The 14038-nt window shown below is 40.3% G+C and overlaps 1 protein-coding gene across 2 annotated transcripts in view; it reads right to left on the bottom strand.

Moving 5' to 3' along the window:
- Positions 1-14038, bottom strand: part of ash1l (ash1 (absent, small, or homeotic)-like (Drosophila)) — a 408509-nt gene that overhangs the window by 344306 nt on the left and 50165 nt on the right. For both annotated transcript variants that reach the window (XM_072282409.1, XM_072282400.1), the window contains exon 2: positions 844-1437. In XM_072282409.1, the coding sequence (XP_072138510.1) occupies positions 844-1287 (444 nt within the window). In that variant the 5' untranslated portion in view covers positions 1288-1437. The remainder of the gene's footprint in view (positions 1-843; positions 1438-14038) is intronic.

The following is a 14038-nucleotide window of genomic DNA, read 5'->3' as shown; positions in this document are numbered from 1 at the left end:
CTCAACTTCCATAATTTAATTTTCATTTTAATAAGGAATTAATAAAGGAAATAAAATTAGTGGAAGTCACATTCCAACAAAAACTAAGAGATATGGTAACTTTGCTGCCAAGCATAGTTGTTTAAAATTTGCATGTAGTACCCATGGGAAATGCCACAACAGATTCTGACAATGGGATAACGACAATTTAAAGAAAGATATAGTATTTTAAAAAATAGGCAAGCACATTACTGGTTAAAAGAATCTGAAGGAAGTCATATTTTCTTTCATGAATGTAACTGGTAATATAAGCATTTAAAGCCCATTCTCAACTACCCTGAACTGAAGAGCCAGTAACAGTCAAATTCATTTGATGGATCCAAAGTCAAAAACATACCAGGCCAGGTTTCCTTTCTTTAATGAGCTAGGTAGCATTTTAAATAGCAATTCAGTAATTTTGAGTTTACTATTAGAAAGACAGGATTTTCTTTTCCATTCCAGTTTCAATTTATTACTCGACTTGAAATGCCCCATTTACCAGAGTCAGATTAAAACTCACGTGCCTCACTCACCTGGCTGCATTACTGAACCACTCCATCAACACACAATACAAAATGATTGGACAGTCCCAGCAGAATTATGGACATAATCTGGAGCAACATTTAAGCACTTTGATTTCAATCTGGTAAATCATTATATTCACCTGGCTACCCTAAAGGTCAGGTTGAAAAAGTGCAAAGATCCTCCCTCAAGTACAGGAGATGTTTTAAAGATGGAAAAAGCTCCGAGCCAATAAGGACGTTAAAAAAGGGACAAACATTCAAGTCAAGTTCCACAAAATCTTAGTTAACACGCAAACCTTACCCGTTTTTGCTCACTCTCTTCTTCCCTTTCTTCAGTTGTCTTCCCACTTTTAGCTATCTTCGTTCGCGAGTGCTTGATGGTGGTTTTTATAGCTGGCCGGCAAACGTAATTTTCCAGGCTTTTTGGGGGTTTCTTAGTTCTCTTAGGCTGCAACCCAATCTTCAGCTTTAGGCTGCCCTCCGTAAAGTTTGTCTCCTTGACTGAGAACTGCTGCTGGTCTGAGTTTGTTGGGTCAAGTTCTTGTCTGGAGTCAATTACTTTGCCCTCTTCCTGCTTCCAGTTTGTACCATCTTCCTCCTCCAAGGCTGTCCCATCCAACTCTTCTTCTCTCCTGCCAACTACTTTATTGTAACAACTTGTTGGGGTATTCTTTGCAGGGCTTCCCTCTGTATCAATGCCCAAAGACTGGTTCATAGACCCTAATAACACATTTCTTTGTTCCATTCTGCAACTTCCCCCAATCCTTACCAAGCACTGGCAAGGATGGTTAGAAACAGGCACCTGTGCGTTCAGAGGGCTACTTTCTGTAGCAGGCACTGACACTACACAAGCCACCTGGTTATTGCTTCCACGTGAAATGCAGCATCGCTGTCACTGTGGAAAAAAAAAGAAAAAATAAATAAATAATCAGCATTATCTATGATTCACTCACGCTTTGAATATTCCCCAGCAAAAGTGACAGAAAAGGGCCATTAACATCATGAAGGATGACATCCAGCCTGCTCATGAACCTTTGGTCCCACTCCCTTCAGGGAGGAGGCTACGTAGCATCCGTGCCAGGACCACCAAAATCAAAAACAGTTATTTTCTCCACCCATCAACACACTCATCCACACAACCACTACTATCATTTCCTGTCAGTTACCTTAGGCACAGACACTCCTGTGTCTAGCACCACTTACGGACATGCAATCAATGTATATTAGGTATTTTGTTTTTTTTATATATAAAATACTAGGTCAGGTACCCCTTATCTGAAATTCCAAAATCCAATTGTTTTTTGAGCATTGTCACGATGTTACAAATGGAAAATTAACACACAGACAATGGGAAGGTTCCTAGGCAATGTGCAGGTCTCTGCAGCTCTATGAAGTGACCTCACATTTGTAATGAACAAAAAGAAATGAATTATTTTTTTTTATATAAACTGCATACAGCAAAAAATGAAGACCTCGGTCATGTTTCTTCAGTGTCAAAGTGAACATATGCCACTTAATGGTATGTTGATCATGAAACAAGCAAAGATCTAGCTTGATGAACTGAAAATTGAAGGCAATTGGATATATTCAGTGGGCTGGTTGCAGAAACTTATGAAACAGCATGGCAATAAATTTTTAAAACATCCACTGATCACAAAAATCTAGCACCAGAACAGGTCTACAACACTAATTGTTTTTGTACCTTACATAAAACCTAAAAACAGTAAATACAAATACAGTGTACTGAAACTTTGTAATCAAAACATGGCATCATAGGTGGAGACTGAAAGCCTGCTGTTGTTTGTTGTTGTTAACAGCTGATTTGGGCATTCTCCCAACACTGCTGTGTTGCTTTTGTTACCCTGCATGCATTATATTTTCATTATACTAATAGTATGTAATAATTTTTACTGTTATTTACATATCAAAGTACATTTATTATTGAAGTATGTATACTTAATACAACTGAGATTAGCCTTCTTACAGGCAGCTGCACAAAGAACCCCAATACAGCCCATTAAAAGAAAAGACCAACAAACACCCAACATGCACAGAGATACATGCAAACAATTAAAGCAAGCAAGTAGCATTCAGAAGTTCACACTGTGAAAGTTGCAGGCCACAGCCACAGTTCAGTGCAAAGATGAGCACACCTCGCGGAGTTACAGGTTGAAGTGCAGCACGGAGCAGAGTAACCTCTCAAAGCAGCGAATTGATCTGGCCCATGCCTTGCCTCTGGCACCCTGTCCTTTTCAATCTGGCCTGGTGCTTGAATCATCCAGACCTGGACCTTGCTGCTTCAATACAGTCTCAGGCTGATGCCCAACCACCTTAATTCTGCCCTTACCCAAATTTTCACATACATGTGATGAAAAAGTGCAAGACAGACACTGCTTACTGGTAGTACAGAAATTAATAGTCAGCCTGGGATTGCCATCATTTCCATCTCATTATATATTCCAAAATGCAAAAAAATCCAAAATCCAAAACACTTCCAGCCCCAAGTATTTCAGATAAGGCAGTACTTAACCTGTATTGTGTTCTTTTTCATACTTATTTTGGTGCTGCATCGGATCCATAGTAACAATTATTTTACTCTCTTTTACACTTGTGTACTGGAAGTGACATTAAACAATCTTGAATAAGAGCAGAAGACTGAAGCATAGCTTTTTACTTAGTGAAAACTTTTGAGAGCCATATGAAGATCTTTTTTTTTAAAACTACAATATTTACTTCAATGCCATTGCGGCCTGAGAATGGGAATGACTGCACTTGACATCAATGTCAAACCAATAAACTTGGTGTGAGGCTCTTAAAAGCATGACGTTGAAATACTCCCATCATCTGTTATTGCTGACAGTACACTCTCCCTCAACACAATCCAAATATGGACAGAGTTTCCAGGGTTATTTTATTTTATGAAACAAGTCCCAGATTTAGTAGATACATGCCATAAAAAGTCATTAAAAGGTGCAAGACAATTTGTTAGAAAAGGCCAGTTCCTAGTGTTACCGCATGAAATTTACAAGGAGTTACAGATGCCTCGTAACTGTTTTCATTACTTAGGTCAGTGGCTCCATTTCTCAGCATTTACCTGCTCAGAATTTTTCAAATTTACAACAAAAGACACCAATACTCAGTTCATTGTATTCATACTAGTTAAAAATAGAGTCATTTGAGTTCCCACTCTCTTGAAGCCTTGGAGACTGTTGCTCAAATTCTAGGAATATTTTAAAATGTGATGCGATTTCTGCCTTCACCTTTTCAGACAGCAAGCTCCTACCTCCATTCTTTTGGACAATTTTGTTTCCTTGCCCAAATGCTTTCAGCACTGACCTTAAACCTATATCTCACAGTTATCTACCAATCTAGCAAAGGATGCATGTACTAACCCTGCCCACCCTGTCCAGGATAACAAATTATTCCAACCCCATCCCCCCAGTTAAATCCCCACCATATTTCTTCTGTGCTCAATGGAACAAACAAAATAGTTAAATATCTCAATCATTCTCCAGCACAGAAATCACCCTTAGATGCACCACATTAGAATTTGAATACATGTTACATTTCCATCTAGAGTGCATCCCTAAAAAATGAAAATGGACATCATTGGTGAGGTTTACCAAAATCCTGGCATTGCAATTGTAAAAGAATTCTAGCAATGAAATGCAAGGAGGGCCAGAGATCTATCCAAAAACTTTCCTGATATCAGCATATTTAGACAAGTACATATATTCCAATCAGAAACTGATTGGAAAGCTGAGCCTACTGGGCCTGAACACCTCCCTCTGCAGCTGGATCCCAGACTTCCTGACAGGGAGACCTCAGTCAGTCCGGATTGGAAGTAGCATCTCCAACACCACCACACTGAGCACGGGGGCCCCTCAGGGCTGTGTGCTTAGTCCACTGCTGTTCACTGTGCTGACCCACGACTGTGCTGTAACACACAGCTCACATCACATCATCAAGTTCACCGATGACACGACCGTGGTGGGTCTCATCAGCAAGAACGATGAGTCAGCATACAGAGAGGAGGTGCAGCAGCCAACAACCTATCTCTGAATGTGAACAAAACAAAAGAGATGGTTGTTGACTTCAGGAGGACACGGAGCGACCACTCTCCGCTGAATATCGACGACTCCTCCATAGGAATTGTTAAGAGCACCAAATTTCTTGGTGTTCACCTGGTGAAGAATCTCACCCAGTCCCTCAACACCAGCTCCATAGCAAAGAAAGCCCAGCAGCATCTCTACTTTCTGCAAAGGCTGAGAAAAATCTATCTCCCACCCCCCATCCTCACCACATTCTACAGAGGTTGTATTGAGAGCATCCTGAGCAGCTATATCACTGCCTGGTTCGGAAATTGCACCATCTTGGATCTCAAGACCCTGCAGCAGATAGCGAGGTCAGCTGAGAAGATCATCGGGGTCTCTCTTCCTGCCATTACAGACTCCTACACCACACGCTGCATCCGTAAAGCAAACAGCATTATGAAAGACCCCACGCACCCCTCATATAAACTCTTCTCCCTTCTGCATCTGGCGAAAGGCACCGAAGCATTCGGGCTCCCATGACCAGACTATGTAACAGTTTCTTCCCCTAAGCCATCAGACTCCTCAATACCCAGAGCCTGGACTGACACCAACCTACTGCCTTCTACTGTGCCTATTGTCTTGTTTATTATTTATTGTAACGCCTGCACTGTTTTGTACACTTTATGCAGTCCTGGGTAGGTCTGTAGTCTAGTGTAGTTTTTGTATTGTTTCATGTAGCACCATGGTCCTGAAAAACGTCGTCTCGTTTTTACTGTGTACTGTACCAGCAGTTATGGTCGAAATGACAATAAAAAGTGACTTGACAGCGAATCAAATTCACAAATCTTCATGTTCTAGCTTCTTGTCAACTCAAAGAACAGCTCCTACACCAAAGTGGGGGGGTTGTGTGTGAGAGTGAGAGTTTGTTTCAGGACCCCATGGAAGATCATTATTTGATCTGCTCATAACCAAAAGAATGTAAATCATTAACTTTCAGTAACACAAGAGATGCTGAAGATCCTGGAAATCCAAAGCAACACACACAAAATGCTGGAGGAACTCAGAAGGTCAGGCAGCATCTATGGAGAGGAATAAATAGTTGATGTTTTGGGCAAAGACCCTTCATCAGGACTTTCATGTCTATTTCCATTGTTTTCCAAATACCCAATTAAACTAATCAAATATTTTTTTTGGATTGCTTATTATTTTTTAAGAAAAATACCATTCAGAAAAAAAAACATACCATCCTTCTTCAACACTTTATCTTTCCCACCCACCACCTTCAGCTTCTCACCTTCCCCTCTCCCCCCCCCCCCCCACCTTCTTATACTGGCTTCTTCCCCACCCCCTTCCAGTCTGAATGAAAGATCTCAGACTGAAATGTCAACTCTTTATTCTTTTCTATAGATGCTGCCTGCTCTGCTGAGTTTCTCCAGCACTCTGTGCACCTTTCTCTGGTTTTCTAGCATCTGCAGAATAAAAACATAGAACACAGAAACATAGAAAACCTTCAGCACAATACAGGCCGTTCGGCCCACAAAGTTGTACTGAACATGTCCTTACCTTAGAAATTACCTAGGGTTACCCATAGCCCTCTATTTTCTTGAGCTCCATGTACCTGTCTAGGAGTCTCTTAAAAAACCCTATCATTTCCACCTCCACCACCGTCGCCTGCAGCCCATTCCACACACTCACCACTCTATGCGTAAAAAAAACTTACCCCTGATATCTCCTCTGAACCTACTTCCAAGCACCTTAAAACTGTGCCCTCTCAAGCTAGCCATTTCAGCCCTGGGAAAAAGCCTCTGACTATCCACACAATCAATGCCTCTCATCATCTTATACACCTTTATCAGGTCACCCTCATCCTCTGCCACTCCAAGGAAAAAAGGCCAAGTTCACTCAACCTATTCTCATAAGGCATGCTCCCCAATCCAGGCAACATCCTTGTAAATCTCCTCAGCACCCTTTATATGGTTTCCACACCCTTCCAGTAGTGAGGCAACCAGAACTGAGCACAGTACTCCAAGCGGGGTCTGACCAGGATCCTATATAGCTGTAACATTACCTCTCAGCTCCTAAACCCAATCCCATGATTGATGAAGGCCAATGCACCGTATACTTTCTTAACCACAGAGTCAACCTGTGCAGCAGCTTTGAGTGTCCTATAGACTCGGACCCCAAGATCCCTCTGATCCTCCACACTGCCAAGAGTCTTGCCATTAATGCTATATTCTGTCATCATATTTGACCTACCAAAATGAACCACCTCACACTTAACTGGGTTGAACGCCACCTGCCACTTCTCAGCCCAGGTTTGCATCCTATCAATGTCCCGCTGTAACCTCTGACAGCCCTCCAAACTTTGCACAACACCCCCCAACCTTTGTGTCATCAGGAAATTTACTAACCCATCCATCCACTTCCTCATCCAGGTCATTTATTAAAATCACGAAGAGAAGGGATCCCAGAACAGATCCCCAAGGCACACTGCTGGCCACTGGCTTCCGTGCAGAATATGACCCATCTACAACCACTCTTTCCCTTCTGTGGACAAGCCAGTTCTAGATCCACAGAGCAATGTCCTCTTGGATCCCATGCCTCCTTACTTTCTCAATAAGCCTGCTATGGGGTACCTTATCAAATGCCTTGCTGAAATCCATATACACTACATCTACTGCTCTACCTTCATTAATGTGTTTAGTCACATCCTCAAAAAAAATTCAATCAGGCTTGTAAAGCCATGCTGACTATTCCTAATCATATTTTGCCTCTCTAAATGTTCATAAGTACTGCTTCTCAGGATCTTCTCCATCAACTTACCAACCACTGAAGTAAGACCCATTGGTCTACAATTTCCTGGTCTATCTTTACTCCCTTTCTTGAATAATGGAACAACATCCGCAACCCTCCAATCCTCAGGAACCGTTCCCATCCCCGCTGATGATGCAAAGATCATTGCCAGAGGCTCTGCAATCTCCTCCCTTGCCTCCCACAGTAGCCTGGGGTACATCTCGTCCTGTTTTATTGCATTTTCCCCACATAGGAACCAGTCAATTGGTTCTAAATTAAATTATTTTATGGGTATAATAGAATAGTGGTTACTTGACTGGACTATAAGCCAGATATCCAAATGATTAATTCACAGTTCGAATCCCACCAAGACAGCTTACAAACAAATTCAGTATTAACAAAATCTGGAATTGAAACTAGCCTCTATAACACCAACTGTTAAACTACTGAAGTGCTGAAATCAGAAAGCCACCTGGCTCACTAATGCTGTCCAGGGAAGGAAGTCTACCTCTTCATTATGCCTGGCCTATATGCAATTCCAAATCTATCTAGGGATAATTGGGAATCAATAATAAATGCTGGTACCCATGAACAAATTTTTAAAAATAAAATCTGTAACCTTGGGTGGCTGCAAAAGAGAAGATCTAAAAAAAAATGCTATTTGTATTAAATTCCACAGCTCTATGCCAAATGTTATTTCTTTATCCCAAAGTTAGTTCATCGAGACTTTAAGTGCTCATATTCACTTTCATGTTTGCAATAATTCTTTAAAAGTACAGTGGATTCCTGTTAACTAGGACACACTAGAACCTGTATATTATGGCTCTATTAAACTGCTGTCCCAATTAGCCAAAATTTCATGAAGTTAAAAAGTTATGTAAAAAAAGAGAAAGTACTGTTTAACTGAGTAACAAATTTAAATGAAATACAAAATATATTGGAACACTACTAAAACTACTGCAGTACAATAAAATTGTGTACTAGTTTCTAACAAATATTGACAGAGGAGTTCATCCAGTGTTTGCTGCAGTATTCTTTTGATTGACTGTAAATGAACAAAATTAGCACAGGCACCTCGTGCAGTTAACGGACTGCCTTCAAACACAATGGAAGACTGCACCTAACAAGGTGGACATACAACCATTGTGCAAAAAAAAACTGCGCAAATATTAAAAGAAAAAAAAATTGAAATATTAAAAAAGAACATGAGATGAAGAGTCCTTGAAAGTGAATCCATAGGTTATGGGAACAGTTCAGTGATAGGTTGAGTAAAGTTACCTCTAGTTCAAGAGCCTGATGGTTAAGGGGCAGTAACTGTTTCTGAACCTGGTGGCTTCTTCCTGATGGCAGCAGTGAGAAGGGAGCATGGGCTGGATGATTGGGGGGGGGGGGGGGGGGTCCTTGATGATGATGCTGCTTTCCTGCAATAGCACTCCATGTAGATGTGCTCAATGGTGGGGAGCACACAATACTTTTGATGACTGCATCCTCCGAATCTTCATTTTCATCGTTAAATTCAAGATGATTGCCAATACCTTCAATTTCTTCGTAGTTCCCAATTTGAAGTAGCAAAATCATTTCATTTTAACTCCCTGCCGTTTCTAGAGTCTCCAAGCCTCAATGCATGAAACCACACTGAGTAAACAGTTCTGAATTGACTTATTTCTCTTAGTGACAAAAATCGCTGCTTCTTGAACACAAACACAAGCAAATGGCGCTATTTAAGAACTGTTCACTCTAAGCACGGTGTCTAAAGGCCACACAAGTGCATGCATCTGCTATAAGTTAGAAACTGTTCAGCAACAGTCTCCTGTCCTAATTAAGCAGCATACTGCCCCAAATAAACGGATGGAACCCAGGGCATTTTCTTGATTAGTTTTTGTTCTTTGAGTTGTCCCAAATAAGCAGCTACCCCGATTAGCTTGAATCCACTGTATTTCATTGAATACAAAGAGTGTACTGAGATTGCAAAAGGCACGAGATAAATGTAAGATATTTTTGTTTAAAACCTACCAAAAATAAGCAGGTAAACATAAGCACCTTCTCAAGAGCCTCAGAATAAGATAAACATATTGGAAGGTTGGAACACTCAAGAATCATGACAGCAAAGTCACTCAAATGCCAGCAAGAGCAAATTGGCTACCACTGATACTTGCATAATACTTCAGAAAAGGAATCTTAATTGAAAAAAAATCATAATGAGTGCAGATTTTTCTGAATTCTGCACCTTCTGAATATTTCCAGCTGCAAGGGATATGTTCTTCTGTTCCTTAATTGGCACCATCAAATAAACTTTCCAACGCACTGCTGGCCCAGGTGTAAAGGGCTTCAAAGAATGTTAAGGTCAATTAAATAAGCCAGCAATGGGGACCATCTCTAAGAGAGGTCCTGAGACAAAACTGGGGTTAGTGACTAGATTTTGTGCGTATCAGAATCAGATTTAATATTACTCACACTCGTTAGGAAATTTGTTGTTTTGCAGCAGCAGTACAGTGCCATAGACAATGAAAAACTATAAATTACAAGAAAAAACATACAAATCTGAATTAAGTAGCACAAAAAGAGCAAACAAAGAAAATGTGGTAGAGTACATGGGTTCATTGTCCAAGCAGAAATCTGATGATGGAGGAGACAAAGCTGTTCCTAAAATGTTGAGTGTGTGTCTTCAGTACCTCCTCGATAGTAGCAAAGAGAAGATGTGTCCCAGATGATGGAGGTCTTTAATGATGAATGCCACCTTGTTGAAGCATTGCCTCAAAATATACCAAGAGCCACATTTTGAAAAATGCTACTTAATTAAGAGACAATGAGAACTGTGCTAAAGGTATTCTGGTAGGTAATGGTACAGCAGCAGACCAGCTGCAGTCTTAAAGCCAGCCTGCCATGATTTGAAGAATTGTATCATGTTATAATGCAATACATTTCCACTCAAGTAAATTGAATGAATAAATAAAATTATGGAGATATTGCTTTCTAGCAACGTAATTGGCTGTCAAAACACTGGCAATCAACCTTCAGCTGGCTAAAAATAAATGTGGCAAGGAAGAGAAAAATGAAAATTTGTTATCAACCCTTAGGCTCTGCCAAAACTGCTAATGTTGCTCTGCACAAGTAGGACTGAGGAGAGCTAAAACATGGAAGTTAGATGACAGAGGGATCACTTCCTCAAGACACAGCATGCTTAATTTTGGATATTTCACAAAGGATCTGACTACTAGAAAGGCTGGAATGTTATCTTTCTCCATCTGTGCTGGTGTTACCACACTAAAACACGATATACAATGACCGCGGGTATTTCCGTTCACTCTGCAGGACAAACGACCTTCTGTTAAACCCAGCTGCAGATTCCACCCTCCTTCTTAAGGAAGCTTCAGGCATCAGACCTTGCTAAATATTTCATATACTTCATATTAAATTATCACCATATTTTACTAACAAATTGAATCCAGTGACCATGCTCCAGCAGGGAAAAATAGCTAGAAATGTGTAGCATATTTAAATATAATCACTAATATGCACCAAAGCCCTCAAGGCTACAAAATGCTGTAGAAAACAGCTTCTTCCTAAACTATTTTAACCCATGACCCAAATTTAATACTAGAAATTTCACATACAAACAGTAACAGACACAGAACAAATGGTGTGATAATAGCTAGATTTATTATAGAAATGTCGGGTTCATTTACTCAGAGGGGAAAAAAAAAAAGAGAACTCCTGGTTATTCCTGATAATTTTTACAATCGATCGGAAAGGAGGCCAAGTCTTAGTTTGAAGGTGATGCCTCCAACACTGCTGGGCAGAATCAGCAGAGCACGAGTTTCAAACAAGATTAGAGTTACATAGAAAATAGGTGCAGGAGTAGGCCATTTGGCCCTTCGAGCCTGCACCGCCATTTATTATGATCATGGCTGATCATCCAACACAGAACCCTGCACCAGCCTTCCCTCCACACCCCCTGATCCCCGTAGCCACAAGGGCCATATTTATTGGACAATTTATTGCTCTTTTATTATTATTTTCACTTTTGTATTTGTCCAGTTTGTTGTCTTTAGCACAATAGTTGGTTCTCCACTCCGTTGTGTGTGGTCTTTTATAGATCCTATTATGGTTCTTGGACTTACTCAGCATGTCTTGGCCACAAGAAAACAAATCTCAGGGGTGATAAATGCTGACATACATGTACTTTGATAATAAATGTACTTTAAGCTTTGAATTCACAACCTTTTGACTGTGAAGTAAAAGTTCTTCATTGAGAACATGCAGGTCAGATTGGCAGGTGAATACAGCTAATGGGTTCAGTCCTCATCATTTGGGGTAGAAATCCACAGGTTTGAACTAATGCCATATGAGGCAAGTAAGATTCACGGCTGTAACTGCTCCCATGCAGACAAACATGTTAAAGTGTTTAGAGAGGGTTACATACAAAATATTAGGGCAGATATACAAAAGCACTCAAGATACATTTTAAAAGGGATAAAAGTTTAGATGGGGAGGGGGAGTTTCGGAGTTTCGGAGTTGCAAGATTTGTCGTTGCCTGTGTGGCCACCAATGGTGAAGAGAAGAAAAAGGTAAACTAAGTTACAGAATTATTAAATATAGTTCTTCACAACTGAAGATCTGCATTATCTTCATTAAATGGAATGGTTAAACACCATACTAAAAGTTTCACCATCATAAACTATACTTCAGTCTTCGCAGCTGGTTGAATATTTTTTGCTTTATCCAGGGTACTTTATTTTTATTTTATTTAGAGATACAAGAAGGAACAGGCCCCTCCAGCCACACCACCTAGCAACCCCAGATTTAACCCTAGCCTATAATCGTGGAACAATTTATAAAGAGCAATTATCATACTAACAAGAAACCAGAGAAAATCTGCAGATGCTGGAAATCCAAACAATAGACAAAATGCTGGAGGATCTCAGCAGGCTAGGAAACATCCATGGAAAAGAGCATAGTCCACATTTCAGGCCGAGACCCTTCATCAGGACCAGTAAGTCTTTGGGCATTAAGAGGAAACTGGAGCACCTGGAGGAAATACATGTATTCATGGGGAGGGTGTGCAAACTCCTTACAAAGAATGGCAGAATTGAACGTTGAACCCCATCGCCCCAAGTTGTAATAGCATTGTGCTTACCACTATGCTACCGTGACACCCATCACTGTTTTCTCAGGCAATCTGACCAGTACAGCAAACACAATGGAATGATTCTTTACAAACTTACATCTTGAATTTCACCTCAAAAACTCCTCAATGGTCTATTTCTTCAGTTTAAATTGCCCCTTCTAGAACACAAGCATTTTTTTTCCCAAACACAAGATAAAATAAGAAAACCAATCTGCATTGCAATTCAAACAAGTACATACTGGAATTGTGTAAAAAAAAAGTTACCCAAATCATTACAGCATCCTGACTACCCTCACCAACTGGTATGGGAAAGGATTGTGAACACTGCTGAGGGTATCATTGGGGTCTCTCTTCTCCTGAGTTAATTTTCAGGAGTGCTGTCCCACAATCCTTTTGACCCCATTCCATCAGGAGGCACTGCAGCATCAGGGCAAGGACTGTTAGGACGGGGGAAAAAAGTTCTTCCCATAGGCCATAAGACTAGTGAACTCCCTGCCACCACCCAGATCTCACTGCATATAAAGTGCCAGTAGCTTCAGATGATTTATCTTTTAACTTTTGTTGTAAATGCACCTTATTATTTGCTCATTTGTTTGTGGTAATATTACTTTGTGTTGTGTGAGTTGTATGTACTGTGTGGTGTACATTGGTCCGGTGGATGTTGTTTGGTTTCACTGTATACATGTGTACGATTGAAATGACAATAAACTTGAACTTACCTCAAAACTGGAAAGGCAACACAGTGGTTAAGTAATTCAGAGGATGCAACTAATAATCCAGAGGCATCATCACACATTAGAAACATTAGAAGTTTTTGACAAGAACATGCCATTTGGCCCAAAGATTATCAAATTCCTATTCACATGGTGTGCTGAAATAACTATCGAATTTAGATTTGAAAATCTCTAAAGTACATCTCTCAACTACACAAGGTAGTTTGTTCCATGTGTCCACAACTCATTATGTAAAGAAATGCTTCCTGATGTTAGTCTGAAATCCTCCTTTACCAAGTCTCCACCTATGGCCCAGTAACCTTGATGGATTAATTTAAATAGCACCTGGCATCCACCTTATTTATTACCCTTAATGAATCTGAACACTTCTATCATGTCTCATCTACTTAGGCTAACAAGATTTAATTCTTTCAATCTTTCTCATAGCTCATACCCTGCAGATCTGGAACAAGTCTAGTCACCGTTCTCTGAACCTCTCTAGTGCCTTCACATCCCTTACACAATATGGAGACCAAAATTGTACACAGTACTCAAGATGTAGCCTCACAAGCACATTATACAGCTTAAGGGGAACGCTCGAGACACAAACTCCACACAGCGTATTATATATCCCAACATTCTATTAGCCTCCGTAATCGCTTCTGTGCATCGTCAAGATGTTGATAGTGACAAGTCTACCAGGATGCCCAAATTCTTCTCATCCAGTGCAATGACTCAAGATCCCCCCAGCCATTCTATATTTATATCTACAATTCCTACTCCCTACATGTAATACTTAACATTTACTTACACCACAGCAAATGGAGA

Source organism: Mobula birostris, chromosome 2 (assembly GCF_030028105.1).
Source record: "Mobula birostris isolate sMobBir1 chromosome 2, sMobBir1.hap1, whole genome shotgun sequence".
Lineage (NCBI taxonomy): Eukaryota > Metazoa > Chordata > Chondrichthyes > Myliobatiformes > Myliobatidae > Mobula > Mobula birostris.
Note: the sequence above shows the minus strand (reverse complement) of the source record. Positions and strands in the feature narration are given on the sequence as shown.